The 15,054-nt window shown below is 48.1% G+C and overlaps 3 protein-coding genes across 3 annotated transcripts; all 3 read left to right on the top strand.

The window, feature by feature from the left end:
- The first annotated feature begins 2,974 nt into the window (after positions 1 to 2,974).
- On the top strand, positions 2,975 to 4,114 carry LOC139837939 (uncharacterized mitochondrial protein AtMg00810-like). Its single transcript, XM_071827264.1, has one exon. The coding sequence runs from the start codon at positions 2,975 to 2,977 to the stop codon at positions 4,112 to 4,114; it is 1,140 nt and encodes a 379-aa protein (XP_071683365.1).
- A 1,527-nt stretch (positions 4,115 to 5,641) lies between these two features.
- On the top strand, positions 5,642 to 8,272 carry LOC127341932 (GDSL esterase/lipase At5g45910). Its single transcript, XM_051367873.2, has 5 exons — positions 5,642 to 6,110; positions 6,237 to 6,452; positions 6,568 to 6,716; positions 6,857 to 7,130; positions 7,920 to 8,272. The coding sequence occupies exons 1-5, from the start codon at positions 5,849 to 5,851 to the stop codon at positions 8,129 to 8,131; spliced, it is 1,113 nt and encodes a 370-aa protein (XP_051223833.1). The 5' UTR covers positions 5,642 to 5,848; the 3' UTR covers positions 8,132 to 8,272.
- An 899-nt stretch (positions 8,273 to 9,171) lies between these two features.
- On the top strand, positions 9,172 to 12,288 carry LOC127339495 (uncharacterized). Its single transcript, XM_071827265.1, has 6 exons — positions 9,172 to 9,616; positions 10,363 to 10,500; positions 10,593 to 10,941; positions 11,028 to 11,420; positions 11,495 to 11,878; positions 11,957 to 12,288. Exons 1-6 carry the CDS (start codon positions 9,172 to 9,174, stop codon positions 12,153 to 12,155), a joined length of 1,908 nt encoding a protein of 635 aa, XP_071683366.1. The 3' UTR covers positions 12,156 to 12,288.
- Positions 12,289 to 15,054: the final 2,766 nt, after the last annotated feature.

Genomic DNA, 15,054 nt, shown 5'->3' on the forward strand with positions numbered 1-15,054 from the left:
ATGGCGGCCCTCCTCGGCTCCTCCTTTTGGCTACCTCCGTCTTCTGGAAAAATAGGATTTTCAGTATAATTCCCGTCAATTGCTGATCTTCCAAAATATTGCATTCTGACGGCGCTTTTTCCAGCAGAATCCTGACTCCGGTGCGCGATTCTCCAATAATCATGAAACATGCAAAATAGATGAAATAACATAAGTATCATCTCTAAATATGAAATATATCAATGAATAATAGTAAATTATGATATAAAATAGTGATGCAAAATGGACGTATCAACCGCCGCCGAGTTGTACTCCATGGTCCTGAACTACGAGGGCCTGCAGATGTCGCAGCTGGCTGAGAACGAGGAGTGGACCTCATCCGCCAATGTTGCTGCTCGTGGTGACGCACCTTGGCAGCCCCGCGCGCCCTCGTCCGCCTTCTCTGGCGGAGGCTCCCAGCCTAGTTATGGCGGGGGCAACAACGGCCGCCAGACTTACGGCGGAAACGGTGGTGGAGGCAGCTACGGGTCGCCGGCGGGCGGCCACGTCCAGCCCTACGGACCGCCCGCGGGCGGCAACGGCAACGGTCACCAAAATGGCGGCAATTATGATGGTAACGGCAGCGGTGGCAACCGCGGCCAGAACGAAGGACGCCGGCGTCAGCGCCCGCAGTGCCAGATCAGCGGCTATTGGGGGCACAACGCCGATGACTGTCGGAACCGCTTCAACCCTGACTTCGTGCGCGACAACAACCAGCAGCGTGCCGGCAACTTGGCATTGACCAGTTCTCCGCCCTGGATGATGGACAGCGGGGCGACAGATCATCTGACGAATGATCTTCAGCATCTCCACATGCAGGAGCGCTATGGCGGGATGGATCAGGTTCAGGTGGCCAATGGTGCAGGTTTGTCTATTGCCCACATTGGTCACTCTTCTTTAACCGGTTTACAATTAAAACTGAAAAATATCCTTCATGTCCCACATATTAGTCAGAATCTTCTCTCTGTTTATCGCCTTGTCTGCAACAATGATGACTTTGTTGAATTTCACCGATATTTTTTTTCTGTGTTAAGGACAAGGTCTCCCGGAGAATTCTGCTTCACGGTAGAAGTCATGGTGGACTCTACCCCGTTCCGTTTAGCCGTGTGTCTTCACCGTCCACACGTCGTGCTCTTACTGGTGCCAAGACTTCATCGTCTCAGTGGCATCAGTGTCTAGGTCATCCCACAAATAATGTAGTTCAAACTATTGTTAAGAACCATGATTTATCCTATACTTCCGCTAGTCCTCATTTGGTTTGTGATGCTTGTCAGTGTGCCAAAAGTCATCAACTATCATATACTTTGTTTCATCGTGTTACCACTATGCCTCTTGAGCTTATTCACTCTGATGTTTGGGGCCCTGCTATTGCTTCTTCTGGTGGTTTTAAGTACTATGTTAGTTTTATCGATGACTACTCTCGTTTTTGTTGGATCTATCTCCTTAAACATAAATCTGATGTTGAGCGGGTGTTTTATGCTTTTCAGGCTCATGTTGAGCTTCTCTTGAACGCCAAAATTAAAGCTGTCCAATCTGATTGGGGCGGTGAATATCATAAACTCCATCAGTTTTTTTAGCGCACAGGTGTCTCACACCGTGTCTCCTGCCCCCATACCTCCCAGCAAAACGGCATTGCTGAACGCAAACACCGTCATTTGGTCGAGACGGGTCTTGCCTTGCTCGCCCATTCCTCTCTCCCTTTAAGCTTCTGGGATGAGGCTTTGCTGACGGCTTGTTACTTGATTAATCGCATGCCTACACCTGTTCTTAACAAAGAGACACCACTTTTCCGCCTTCTCAAAATTCATCCCAATTACGAGTTCCTCCGTATTTTTGGCTGCGCGTGTTGGCCGAGTCTTCACAAGTATAATGCTCACAAACTCGAGTTTAGATCCAAGATGTGTGTTTTCTTGGGCTATAGTCCTATGCACAAGGGCTACAAGTGCCTTGATAGATCCACGGGTCGTATTTACATCTCCCGTGACGTTGTCTTCGATGAATCAGTGTTTCCGTATGCCACTCCCGGGGTTACGGTTGATATTCCCACTCTTCGTGAAGCCATTAATTTTCCCGTGACTGAATCGGCTACGAGTGATCATGTGCGTCAATATGACCTATCTTACCTGTCCACTAACCTATCCTCTCCAGGTGCTGATTTTTCTGTGCAGAACGTCGCCGTGATTGACGTCCCTCCTCCGCCAGCTGTGGACATGCATGTGCATGCCCCGGGAACAGCGCCCCACCCGGATGCTGCCCCGTCGCCTCCGGGTTCTACCGGCGTGGATGTTGCCGCGTCGCCTCCGGGTTCCACCGGCGCGGATGCGGCCACGTCTTCGGGATCTCGGGAGCCAGCATGCTCTCCCTCGTCGTCTGCATCGCCTCCCGGATCGCATGTGTGTGGTGTGCCCACGCCACCGTCTTCAGCTCCCTCGCCTGGCGGGCAGTCCGCTAGGCAGCCTGCTCCGGCTTCATCACAGCCTGGTCATGGCATGGTCACACGCCTGCGTGACAACACTCGTCGTGAGAAGCTCTACACCGACGGCACCGTGCGGTATGATCCTCGTCGTCGTGCTCTCTTTGCGGCGCTGGTGTCTCATCATGATGCTCTTCGTGAACCGGCGTGGCGCGCCGCAATGTCGGATGAATTCTCCGCTCTCTCTCAGACGAAGACCTGGACTCTGGTTCCTCGACCACCTGGCACTAATATTGTTGGTAGCAAGTGGGTGTTCAAAACCAAGCATCGTCCAGATGGTTCAGTTGAGAAACACAAAGCTCGCCTGGTTGCTCGCGGATTCACTCAACAGCACGACATTGACTATGGTGATACTTTTAGTCCTGTTGTCAAACTAGCCACAATTCGCTTGGTTCTTTCTCTAGCAGTTTCTCGAGGCTGGCCCTTCGTCAGGTTGACGTGAGCAATGCTTTTCTACATGGTTTTCTGACAGAAGATGTCTATATGAAGCAGCCCCCTGGCTTTGAGGATGCCCGTTTCCCCTCTCATGTGTGCAAGTTGCAGCGTGCTATTTATGGTCTGAAGCAGTCGCCTCGTGCTTGGTATGCTCGCTTGAGTGCTTGCCTTTTTCAGCTGGGGTTTCTTCCTTCTAGGGCTGACACATCCTTGTTCATCTTCAATCAGCATGGTGTTCAAGTTTTCATGTTGGTATATGTTGACGACATCGTTATTGCTGGTTCCACTATTGCTGTTGTGGAGGGTCTTGTTCGCTCTCTTTGTGCCACTTTTCCTATCAAGGATCTTAGAGTTCTGGAATATTTCCTTGGATTGGAAGCGTCGTACAATTCAGGGGGCATGACACTTAGGCAGCGCAAGTATGCGCTAGACTTGTTTCACCGGGTTAATATGGAGAATTGTAACCCCACTTCCACTCCGATGGTGCCCACTGAGCGGCTTGCTCGAGATACTGGTGCACTTCTTGGTCCAGAGGACTCTTTAAAATATCGCAGTGTGGTTGGAAGTCTACAGTATTTAACTCTCACACGTACAGATATATCCTTTGCTGTCAACAAGGTTTGTCAGTTCTTGTCTCAACCCACTGAAGTGCATTGGGAGGCAGTAAAACGTATTCTTCGTTATGTCAAAGGAACATTGGATACAGGGCTTCACATTAGGAGGTCACTGCAGCAGAGTGTTAGTATTTTTACTGATGCAGATTGGGCTGGAGATGTTGATGATCGACGCTCTACGAGTGGTTTTGCAGTGTTTGTGGGTCCGAACCTTATTTCATGGAGTTCGAAGAAGCAGCCCACGGTTTCCAGATCCAGCACTGAGACAGAGTATAAGGCTCTTGCAAATGGAGTAGCCAAAGCTATGTGGGTCAGTTCATTGCTTCGAGAACTCGGTGTTACCCAGCGGCAAGCTCCAATTTTATGGTGTGATAATTTGGGTGCTACCTACCTAACGGTGAATCTAGTCTTCCATGCCAGGACCAAGCACATTGAGATCGATTTCCATTTTGTGTTTGTTTGGACTGTGGCTGGCTGGCTGTGGGAGAAAAGCTGCTATGCAGGAAAAGCAGCTTTTCCTAGTTTCAGTGTTTGGCAATTTGGTTGGTTGTCTGGCTGTGAAGAGATGAATTGACTGAAATACCCATAGTTTCGAAACATTGTACTATTTTTTGTTAGTATATAAAACATATACCAGCTTTACTTAATTTGCCATTAAAACCGTTTATAGAAAAAAAAAATCATGTTTAGTTAGAAAAGTCTTAATTTATTCCTGTTTGTGTATGAATCAAATCATCTACGCATATTCCGTGAGCTCAGAAACGAAAACCAAAGACGGCAGACTCTTACTCCATGTTGAGATGCTGCCGTACCTAGCTAGCTTGGAGGAAGAGCAGGGACAAAACAGGGATCTCTTCGAGGAAGAGCACGCATCTAGCCATGGATTTTCCAAGCCATCCATAGACTAATTTATCCCCACCGCTTTGTTGTTCGCTTGCCGCATGCGCTGGCCGCCTGCCTGACGCTCGCTTCAACCGCGGCCGCCTGACTGCTACTCCCGCTCGCCGGCTCGCACCAACTGCTTGGCTCGCGCTGGTGCCGGCGCGCTCGAATTCAGAGGGCGCGGGTCGGGCTAGGACAGTCGCAGTCGGCCGGAAACGGAGGGACGGCGGCGGGAGACGAAGCGAGACGGCGGAGGCGGGGGGTCGCCGGCGGCCCGGTAGGCCTACTTTGTGGTTGGTGAGGAGTACGGGTCAAACAAAGAGAAAAACGATTCGGTCTAGAGTGGCAGTGTTATGTAAATACTTTAAACGAAATGGGCAAATGCAAATAACGGTTCGGCTGTTAATGAGGAAGCTGCGGGAAGCACCTCAAAACGTGCTTCTATATCTTTGCCTATAGGGTGCTTTGGCTTTTGAAAAGCCACCACCCAAAGCCCACCCGTTTGTTTCCATTCGCTGGCTTTTTTTACTGGAAAGCTGAAAAAAGCCCAAACAAACACCCCCTAAGCCAGCAACACGGCAGATGCTAGACCGATTTCGAACCAATCTAAACCTTATATGTAGTAGTAGTTTAGATTGAGGGGGAGTGTTAAGAGATCGATTCACATACGTGTATATTTGTATCGTATGTGCCTTATATTGTAATCCTACTAAGTATATAAATAGAAGAGGTGGGAACACGTTGCTCCACCACGAAACCCTAAACTTGTGTTTTATCTGAGGTTCCACACAGGTATTCTGCACAGGGCTGTATCGAGTGTTCGAGAGAGTGCTTGTGTAGTTGCGCGGAGTACATGATTTACAAGTGTCCCTCCGATGCATGTCAATCTGAGGCGTGACCACCGGTGGAACAGATGGCCTCGAGCGAAGATACCCGTACTCCCAAGCTCATCGTGAGCATCACCGCGTCGTCCTTGTCTGAATAATTAAGGTTTGGGAGTGTCAGTCAGGCCCGAGCTCACACGTGAAGCATCAATTATCCATTCAGTAGGGGACGAACCAAGCTGCTTGATTCGGGGTTCCGGCGGCGCCTAGCCTAGTTACCGTGCCATCTTCACCTTCACCTTCATCTTCAACCATGGATGGCGCAAAGCTGCTGGGATTTGCCTTGCCCTCGGCGCGCAGCGCATTAACTCTACCACCTACAATCTCAAGCGCATGGCAGAGGTGAATGAGACTTTATAGAGGCACCATTACTGGACCTGTCCTGATGTGGAAACGGGCGGCATCGCCTCGTGCCAGTGTCTCACTCTCCCCCTAGTCTCCTGGCTGTATAGCCCAGAGGAGTGAGTGGACATCAGTGTGGGTCGAGCTAGCCAGCTAGTGTGTGCCACAGCTTTGCGGCGCTGCAGCTCTCCCGCATTTCCATGGCGATCTCCAGGCTCTCCGTCATCGTCGCCGTTCTGGCCTGCTGCTGCTGCCTCGTGCAGGTCTCCCAGTGCGGTGGCAACAGCAAGCAGAACTACACCTCGATGTTCAGCTTCGGCGACTCCCTCACTGACACCGGCAACCTGCTCGCGTCCAGCCAGCTCCCTTTCACCACCGTCGGCAGGTTCCCCTACGGCATGACCTACTTCCACCGCCCCACTGGCCGCTGCTCCGACGGCCGCCTCGTCGTCGACTTCCTTGGTGAGTTCCCGTCGCCCAATGCTGCCTTCCTGCTTACCAGAAAGAATGAATTAGACATGTGATGTTTCTTGCGCATCTCCAGTGACATTTGTGTGACTCTTGTGCGCTCTTTTTCTTTGGCTGCAGCGCAAGCGTTTGGCCTGCCGCTGCTGCAGCCGTACCTGTCGCGCGGGAAGGATGTCCGGCAGGGCGTGAACTTCGCCGTGGGCGGCGCCACGGCCATGGACCCGCCATTCTTCGAGGGGATAGGGGCATCGGACAAGCTCTGGACCAACCTGTCCCTCAGCGTCCAGCTCGACTGGTTCGAGAAGCTCAAGCCTTCACTCTGCGACTCACCAAAAAGTCCGTGGCCAATTCTTTACTACTACTTGTGTCATACTGATTTGGGTTCAATCTCTGAAACTCTCAGTCATGGCAAGATTCTCCCTAACGTCTTGTTTAAAAACCGAATAATCAGATTGCAAGGAGTATTTCAGCAAGTCCCTGTTCTTGGTGGGGGAGATTGGGGGAAACGACTACAACTACGCCTTCTTCAAGGGCAAGACCTTGGACGACGCCAAATCCTACGTCCCCACGGTCGCCTCCGCGGTTATCGACGCCACCGAGGTGAGCACACCTGCAATGTTTTTCCCTCTCTCAAAAGAGCTCTCTACTGCTCATTCAGAAATGGAACAGTCTTCAGTTTCCATGTCGATCTTGTAGCATAGTACTCAATTCTCACTGGCACTGTATCCGCATTGGCACAGAGGCTGATCAAGGCCGGCGCGATGCACCTGGTGGTGCCGGGGAACCTGCCGATGGGGTGCTCGTCGGCGTACCTCACCCTGCACCCGGGCAGGAACAGCAGCGACTACGACTCCGTCGGCTGCCTCAAAACGTACAACGACTTCACGCAGCGCCACAACGCCATGGTCCAGCAGAAGCTACAGGTGCTTCGCCTCAAGTACCCCCACGCCAGGATCATGTACGCCGACTATTACGGCGCCGCCATGTCCTTCGCCAGGAACCCCAAGAAATTCGGTGAGTATGCAAACCAATCTTGCACAGGTGCTGACACTTTTCCGTCCATAAGACCACCTTCAACGGCCCGACCCATTTCGGAAATTTGTCTGAAATGGTCTATTTCATTGCAAATGGTCCCTCTGAGTCGGAGCACATACTGATCAATCGATCCACCGGCGGAGATATCTAGGATGGTATCGGAACTGAATCGACAGGGAGGCATTGGACTTTTCTAGTACGTGGAACACCATGATGCGAATCATTCAGGAATGACAGCTACACTCAACGGTAACCATGCCTCAACAATGGCCCGCAATATGGAGGTACAGTGTGCCGTTGCTGCAATAGGGGCCAGCAAGATGCAGCAAAAGATCGTGGGGCTGTTCAGAGAAGATCTGGAGGATTTGAAAGTGTCTTTTTCAGGGAAAGGCTAGCCGTGTTTCAGCACAAAAAGACATGCTCCACGTAACTGTCTTTGGTCATCTTCTGCATCCAGTACCGCTTAACATGGTTTCTGACACTGAAACAATGGATCTGCACATGTGGCCGGTGTGGTGGTGGCTATCCAGAGTTCTAGGAATTATGTATCCATCTGGTGGAACTTTGAGAAAGGAGGAGCTGAACTACTGACATTCATGGATTTCTAAGTACACAATAAGCACAATTCTTTGGTCTTTTGACACGCACTAAATATGGGTTTCAGGGTTCTTCGATCGCTTGTACTCCTCGTTATCGAATGGCAGCTGAACTGTAACATTGTTAATTAGTGGAGCTGAATTCTAACCTGTCAGCCTGTGACTGATGCAGGGTTCAAGCATGGCCCGCTGAAGACGTGCTGCGGCGGCGGCGGACCATACAACTTCAACCCGGTGGCGAGCTGCGGCGTCCGGGGATCCAGCGTGTGCGCGGACCCGTCAGCGTACGCCAACTGGGACGGCGTGCACCTGACGGAGGCCGCGTACCGCGCCATCGCCGACAGCATCCTCCATGGCCCCTACACCAGCCCCAGGCTGCTCTGACCCTCAGCCTTGCTGTGCTCTTGTTCTTGCTTAAGATAGTCGTGACTCGGTGTGACTGATCTGTGTAATGGATACAACTCGAGTGAGCTAGGGGTGAAGTGTTCTACCACTTGAAATATGACTGCGCATTTCTGTGATTAATCTGTGCGCGCAACAACACATCGGCGCCGGAGTACAGTAGAGGTCAGCAAAGGAAGTCTTGTTCCTCCCGACGGCAGCCGCAATTAGTGTTCTGGGCCTATTCGTTGATTGTTTTTACATGCGGTCCAGTTGCATAATTTACAGGCCTCGGCGGCTCGGCTCACCGCTGGAAAGCCCAAGGTCACGCTGGGGCGCGTGGGCTCATCCAATCGCACGTGACGGGTGCTCCACACTGTTGCTGGCAGCAATTTCTGTTTGACGCTTAAAGCGTCAAGTAGCAGCCGAATGAGTACCCCTTTTGTCTCCCGTATCGCATTACTGGCCCTGGTCCATTTATTCCGCTCCTTTCCCTACAAGGAGTCAAGGACTACATGTTCCATTCTTGGCAAAAGACATGTCATAAAAACGGTTCAAACTAGTAGTGGATAATAAGTACTCCCTCCGTCCAGGATTTCTAGGCTTCTAATGAAAAACAGCAAGACCAAGGCAGCAGATTAGTGGTTCGTTTCCTGGAGCCAAAAACGTTTGTTTCAACCAACCAGAAAATAGTTTCCATATTTTCTCCATAAAAGCCTAGTAATTACGGCCATGCAAATCGTCGCATGGATGCAGGAAAAAACCCGAACGAAATCTGCGCGGCTGAGAGAAATTTCTGGCGCTATTTTTTCGTGGCATGCATTGGCAGTTTGGATTTTTTTGGTCTCTCCTTCCTTCCCCGCGAGGCAGAACTTCCTTCCCCGCCGAGCTGAGCTTTCCTTCCGCGCCCTGCATCGCCGAAAATCATGGCGGCAATTGTTGTTTTGATTTCCAAAAGGATCGCTGTTATATACGGCATCTCCTCGTCTCCTCTCTTCTGCATCTCATCGCGTCCTCTCCTCTCGCTTCCTCTCCCGTCCCCAATGGCCGAAGAACCACCAGAGAGCTCGTCGCGGCGGAGTACTGGAACCCTCGGGTTGTCTGGTCTACGATCAGCGGCGCCGTTCGTGAATGGATCCTTGCTGGAGAGGCCCGTTCGCCGTACAGGCGCTCCACCGTCGATTCCTGTGCGGCGCGTCGGCCTCATGCGCCCGCACGGCTCTTCTCTCATCGGCAGCAGCGGCAGTCTTTTCTCCTTTCCTTCGGCGGGACAAGGTAGCGGAAGCGGCAGTGGACAAGGGAGCAGCGGTGGACAAGGGAGCGGCGGTGGACAAGGGAGCGGCGGCGGAACAGGGACGCGCGGACCATGTCGACGTCGCCGTGAAGAAACTAGGGCAAACAACGTCGTCCCTGTCGCCGTGGACCCTCCGCTGAACTTCGGAGGGGGTTTCTGCGTCGACATGCACTCCAGCTTCTTCAACACTAGAGGTACTTGATCACTGTAGTTTCTGTTTTACATGACGCACTCCCTGGTAGTTTCTGTTTAGGGTTTAGATGATCACTGGAGTTTCTGTTTTAGATGATGCACTCCCTGGTAGTTTCTGTTTAGGGTTAAGATGATCAGCCTAGTTTCTGTTTTACATGATCACTCTAGAAACCATGAATTCTGTTTTAGATTAGATGAATTCTGCTGTAGTTTAGTTCTATTTTAGATGAAAACTGTTTTAGATGAATTCTATTGTAGTTTAGTTCTGTTTAAGATAAAACTGTTTACTGTTTACTGTTTTCTGTTTTAGATGAATTCTGCTGTAGTTTAGTTCTATTTTAGATAAAACTGTTTTAGATGAATTCTGTTTTAGATGACATGTGTCTAGATGACATGTGTCTAGATGACATGTGTTTAGATGAATTCTGTTTACATGTTTTCTGTTTTAAATTAGTTCTATTCTGTTTTACACGAAATATGTTTAGATGAGTTCTGTTTTACATGAGTAGATGAAATCTGTTTAGGGTTTTTCTATTTTAGATTAATTCTGTTTAGATGGATTCTGTTTTAGGGTTTTACATGAGTACTTCTGTTTTCTGTTTTCCATGTAGATTTATGTACAAGACCACAAGCAGAAAATATTGAAGCTTATTCTGGCCGGGACAGAGGGTTCAACTTGAGTATGTTTCCTACATTGTACTGTTGTCAAAGTAATTGTACTGTTTTAATCTTATGTTTCTGTTTGTAGATGAACCAGCTAGTGATAGTACTGCATTGCCTCAAGGGTACCGTGGAGTTGGGTACAACCCTAACTTCGAGAACGCAGATGAGTACCCTCCAAGCCAAACACCGGTTCAAGCAAACCCTCGCAAGATCATAGATTTGAGTAAGCCTACGGCATAGGCTTGTGTACTTTTTGTGCCGCGGCCAATATGTTCCTAACTTGCACTACTTTTTTGTTCTGTTTCATGTGTGTAGATGATCTAGCAAATAAGCGTACAAGAAAGTTTTACAGCACGGAAGAAAAACGGCAGATTTACCAATGGATCCAGCAACGTAATGGAACCTCCTGTAAGATGAAACGTGGCGTCACGGCTGAAGTTGCAATGTTGGCTAAGTGTCCACGAAGGGTAGTCACAAGAATTTGGAGGCAGGGAATAAATGGAGGTGGCATAAATAGTGTGAAGTGTGGAAAGATCGGGAAAGTTGGTAGAAAGAAGAACATACTGGACATAGAAGCAATGGAAGCTATCCCAACAACCGAACGCACCACTATACGTCAACTTGCAGAAGCTATGAACATGCCAAAATCTACTGTTTTCCAAAGGTATGAACTTGCAGTAGTACACTATATCTTTGCTGAAATTGTTGTTTAGTTACGAAATAATTATTTCATTCATACGATTTGTGCAGGTTGAAAGAGAAGGAAATAAGAAGAGTCACAAGCGATGTGAAGCCCATGTTGGGAGACGAAAACGAGAAGCAACGTTTGGTCTATGCTCTCCATCAAGTTGAGCCTTCTACTCTGTTTGGTGATGATCCCACAATGAAGGGTGGATTCAATGTTGCCCATTATGATGAGAAGTGGTTCTACAGAATTAGGAGGAATGAAAATGTATATTTGAGCAAAAGGGAGGAAGCCCCAAAAAGATCAACAAAGAACAAGAATTATATCGAGAAAATAATGTTTGTTTCCGTAATGGCTAGACCAAGATATGATGCACAAGGTAATTGCACTTTTGATGGGAAGATAGGCGTTTGGGCTTATGTTGAATGGGTGCAAGCACAAAAGAGAAGTGCTAATAGGTATGTGCATTTTACAACTAAAAATTCAGTACTCCTTGGGCTGCACTAAGTGTACATTCTATTGTTTCTAACAGGAAGAGGGGAGATTGGGAGCTCAAACCATGCACCGAAGTTGACAAGGCCAAAAGTAGAGAGTACCTTGTTAAATTCATTCTTCCTGCGATCAAGGCAAAGTGGCCGGCTAGTGACAGGCACAAACCAATCTACATTCAGCAAGACAACGCTAGAACTCATATTCAGCCCGATGATCCAATATTTCTTACTGAGGCTGCACGTGGAGGTTGGGACATTCGGATGGTCTATCAACCTCCTAACTCACCCGACTGCAATATTTTGGATCTTGGTTGGTTTGCTTCTATTCAATCATTGTTTCGAAAGAAAATGCCAAAAACTCTTGCAGAAATAGTTTCAAAGGTTAATCAATCCTTAGCGGAATATCCACATCAAAAACTCAATAGGTACGTGGCAGTACACTTTTTTTTTCATTCGTACGCTTTTTCTTAATGTGATATTGACATGTTTGAACCATGTTATAGGATTTTCTTGAGCCACCAAGCATGCATGAGGGAAATTATAAAGAAGAAGGGATCAATTCATTATGATGTACCTCACTTGAAGAAGAAAGCACTTGAGAGGCAAGGAAAGTTACCAATCCGTTTGAAAGTAGAGAAGCAGCTCGTAGAAGATGCATTTGTGTGGCTTAACGCAAACTTTCCTATTACTCCTACTTTTTAAAGTTTGTAATGCTATGGACAGTACTCATCTGTTTGAGATCATGCGTTTCAATTCATCTGTTTTAAATTTTGTAATGCTATGGACAGTACTCATCTGTTTGAGATCATATGTTTCAATTCATCTGTTTTAAATTTTGTAATGCTATGGACAGTACGTTTTTCTGAGTTGTCCAGATTGAACTTCTCTGTATAAGCTACTGAACTTCTTTGTCTAAGCTAATGAACTTCTCTGCTGAAGAACAAAGTAGACTGCCGTATGTGACTCAAACCATCTTTTTATAAGCTCATAATAAGGTTATATAAAACCATATTCTCACTCACTTTCTTACATAAACTTGAAGCATATGAAACCATTACATATTCCGGCGAATCTAAACTTGACTATCCGGCACATTATGTGCTTTCTTTTCTTCCTCGAGATAGATAGATGGGTTGCGACGACACCTTATGCATACCCCTTCTTCGTTTATCGCCACCGTAGTAGCACAATCTTTGCACCAAAAGTTGTCACACAAGCAAGGATTTCCGCAAGCTTCGCAACAACGCAAATCTGTTGGTACCGGTAGCCTACATCCTAAGCAAACGAATATGGAAGGGTCACCGCGGATGCCACACTTGAGGCACAAAGCCGGATGAATGCACACCTCGCAAGTTGAGCTCGGGTTGGAGTAGGTTCTGATGAAGCCGGAGCTTGTAATCCTTGGAGTACCTGAAATCCTTGCCTCTGTACCTCGAACATTGGTTGCACGATCGACTCTTTGAAAAAGATCTTGGATGTTCTGATGAACCCTCTCGAATTCATCCTCTAATTCTTGCACTTGGCCTTCTGTGACCTCCACATCATCATCTACATTCTCCACCTCGCCTTGTACGCCATCGACATCGCCATGGACGCCATCTTGCTCTTGCACCACCTCCACGCCATGAACCTTCAGCACGCCTTGCACCTCCTCCATGGCAGGGACCTCCAAGTTTTGTGTCTCACATGGACTCTATTGTCTACGGTTTTATAGCCAGCTGAAATGAAGGGAGAGAGAGGGAGGAAGGAAGGTGGAGAAGAAGAGACAGAGAGGAGGAGACAGAGAAGGTGCGGTGGAAATGAAGGGAAAGCCTCGCATGCAACATCATGCAATTACTCACATGCATGCAATTACTCACATGCAAGGGAGGGAGTACGTTCAGACTTCACAAAACAGAAACGTTTTCACATGCATGCATGCGGTGGAGATAATTAAGGAGAGGGAGGGAGGAAGGTGCGGTGGAGAATTTGTCCAGAAACCATGCGGTGGTGGAGTAATTATAGGCCCACTAATTTAGGAGCAATCAATTTTTACAAGCCTTGTGGAGGTCTAATTTCTGGACAAATAGTTTTTCGTTAGGAGCCTACTAATCCTGGACGGAGGGAGTATTATCCGACAATCGTATTTGACAAACTAAAAATGAAATTCATCTCAAAAAAATAATTGAAAATGAAATCCATACATCCATGGAAACGGATATGGTAAATATCCGAATACGTTTGACAAAAAAAATACAAATGTGGTATTGAATTTTAAAGCACGTGTGGATATGGAAATGGATATATATGTAAACGAATAAAATTATGTTAGACAATTTTGGTAATTCGAACCTAATATGCAAATTACCTAACCTAGAGAAATTAAAAAAATATATCAACCAAATATTTTTGGGATTTCTATTTTCGTGCCCCTGGCTCCTTAGTTGTGCTCAGTTTTCCCCAACCCCTTAGTTTTTCCTCAGTTTTCCCCAAGACCTTGTCTGAAACCCGCAGAAGGAGCTCGGACGAAAGGAATCCCGTTTAGTTGACGTTGCTTGGTGCTGGCAAGTGGGGCCGCTGTTGGTGCCCCGCAGTGGACACGTCTTCACTTATCCAGATCATCGTGGGACCCACAACTTGTCCACGTTAGTGTGCCGGACTCACAGCTTACCCAGGTGACCGTTGCAAAATGGGAGCCCGAGCCAGCCCGTGCCCGTGCCATTGCTTCCCCTTTCTTTCCCCGCGCCCCATTGATCTTCTTCTCCACCAGCGGCAGCCCTTCTCCGGCAGGCGGGTGATGTCTAGTTTCTCTTCGACCTCCCGTTCTTCATGGCCGCAGTATGGACCCGTGCCTTTGACAAGATGCCCTGACTGCCCACGCCAGGAGCCTCTGAAGCGGTCGATCTGTAAGACGGACGAGAATGGCAACCGTGGACGTGAGTTCCTTGCATGCGAGAGCTTGCCATATGGAGAGGGGGATAAGGTTAGATCTCGCTCCAATTTCTCTGTTTTCTCTCGATTTTCTTGCTACTCCCTCGAATTTGGGATTTAGGGTTCCCGTTGTTGTTTTCAGATCCTGAAGAAATGCAGGCATTTCGAGTGGATCGATTTGTACGTTCGGAGGCTTCAATTGCAGGAATCAATTGGCGCTATTGGGGAGCGCAATTTGGGAGGGGGGGGACTTGCTGTAGAGAATGCGGCGGAGAGAGGAGCCGTTCCGATTATGCCTAATGCTCCCAATGTAGGACTGGAGGAAGTGAAGGGAGAACTGAAGAAAATGAACAAGCAGTTAAGGCAGCTGATCGAGTTGAAGAAGCAAGCTAATCTGATGGCTGGTTGTTTTTTCTGTTGTATAATTGCGATCGGATTCTTATCATTGCTCACCAGGAGCTAGAAGTTGTTACAAGGGATACCTTGTTACAAATTCATTATTCAGTTACATGTACTTGTAGTTGTTTTCATAGTTAGTGTGTGCATTCACCGAAATTACCAACTATATTGGAATGCTAAAGAAAGTTGATAATTAGGGCTCCCAATAATCTATTCACCGAAATCCGCAAATATGTATGCCTCATGTTTATACAAAAATTATACCACTTTTGGGGCCGTTTCAAATTACTAA

Source organism: Lolium perenne, chromosome 3 (genome assembly GCF_019359855.2).
Source record: "Lolium perenne isolate Kyuss_39 chromosome 3, Kyuss_2.0, whole genome shotgun sequence".
Classification (NCBI taxonomy): Eukaryota; Viridiplantae; Streptophyta; class Magnoliopsida; order Poales; family Poaceae; genus Lolium; species Lolium perenne.

Coding starts and splice junctions, on each gene's coding strand:
- LOC127341932 (XM_051367873.2), top strand. CDS start 5,849: ATGGCGATCTCCAGGCTCTCCGTCATCGTCGCCGTTCTGGCCTGCTGC. Junction 6,717..6,856: donor CGGTTATCGACGCCACCGAG/GTGAGCACACCT, acceptor GCATTGGCACAG/AGGCTGATCAAGGCCGGCGC. Junction 7,131..7,919: donor CAGGAACCCCAAGAAATTCG/GTGAGTATGCAA, acceptor TGACTGATGCAG/GGTTCAAGCATGGCCCGCTG.
- LOC127339495 (XM_071827265.1), top strand. CDS start 9,172: ATGGCCGAAGAACCACCAGAGAGCTCGTCGCGGCGGAGTACTGGAACC. Junction 10,942..11,027: donor AAATCTACTGTTTTCCAAAG/GTATGAACTTGC, acceptor CGATTTGTGCAG/GTTGAAAGAGAAGGAAATAA. Junction 11,421..11,494: donor CAAAAGAGAAGTGCTAATAG/GTATGTGCATTT, acceptor TGTTTCTAACAG/GAAGAGGGGAGATTGGGAGC.
- LOC139837939 (XM_071827264.1), top strand. CDS start 2,975: ATGAAGCAGCCCCCTGGCTTTGAGGATGCCCGTTTCCCCTCTCATGTG.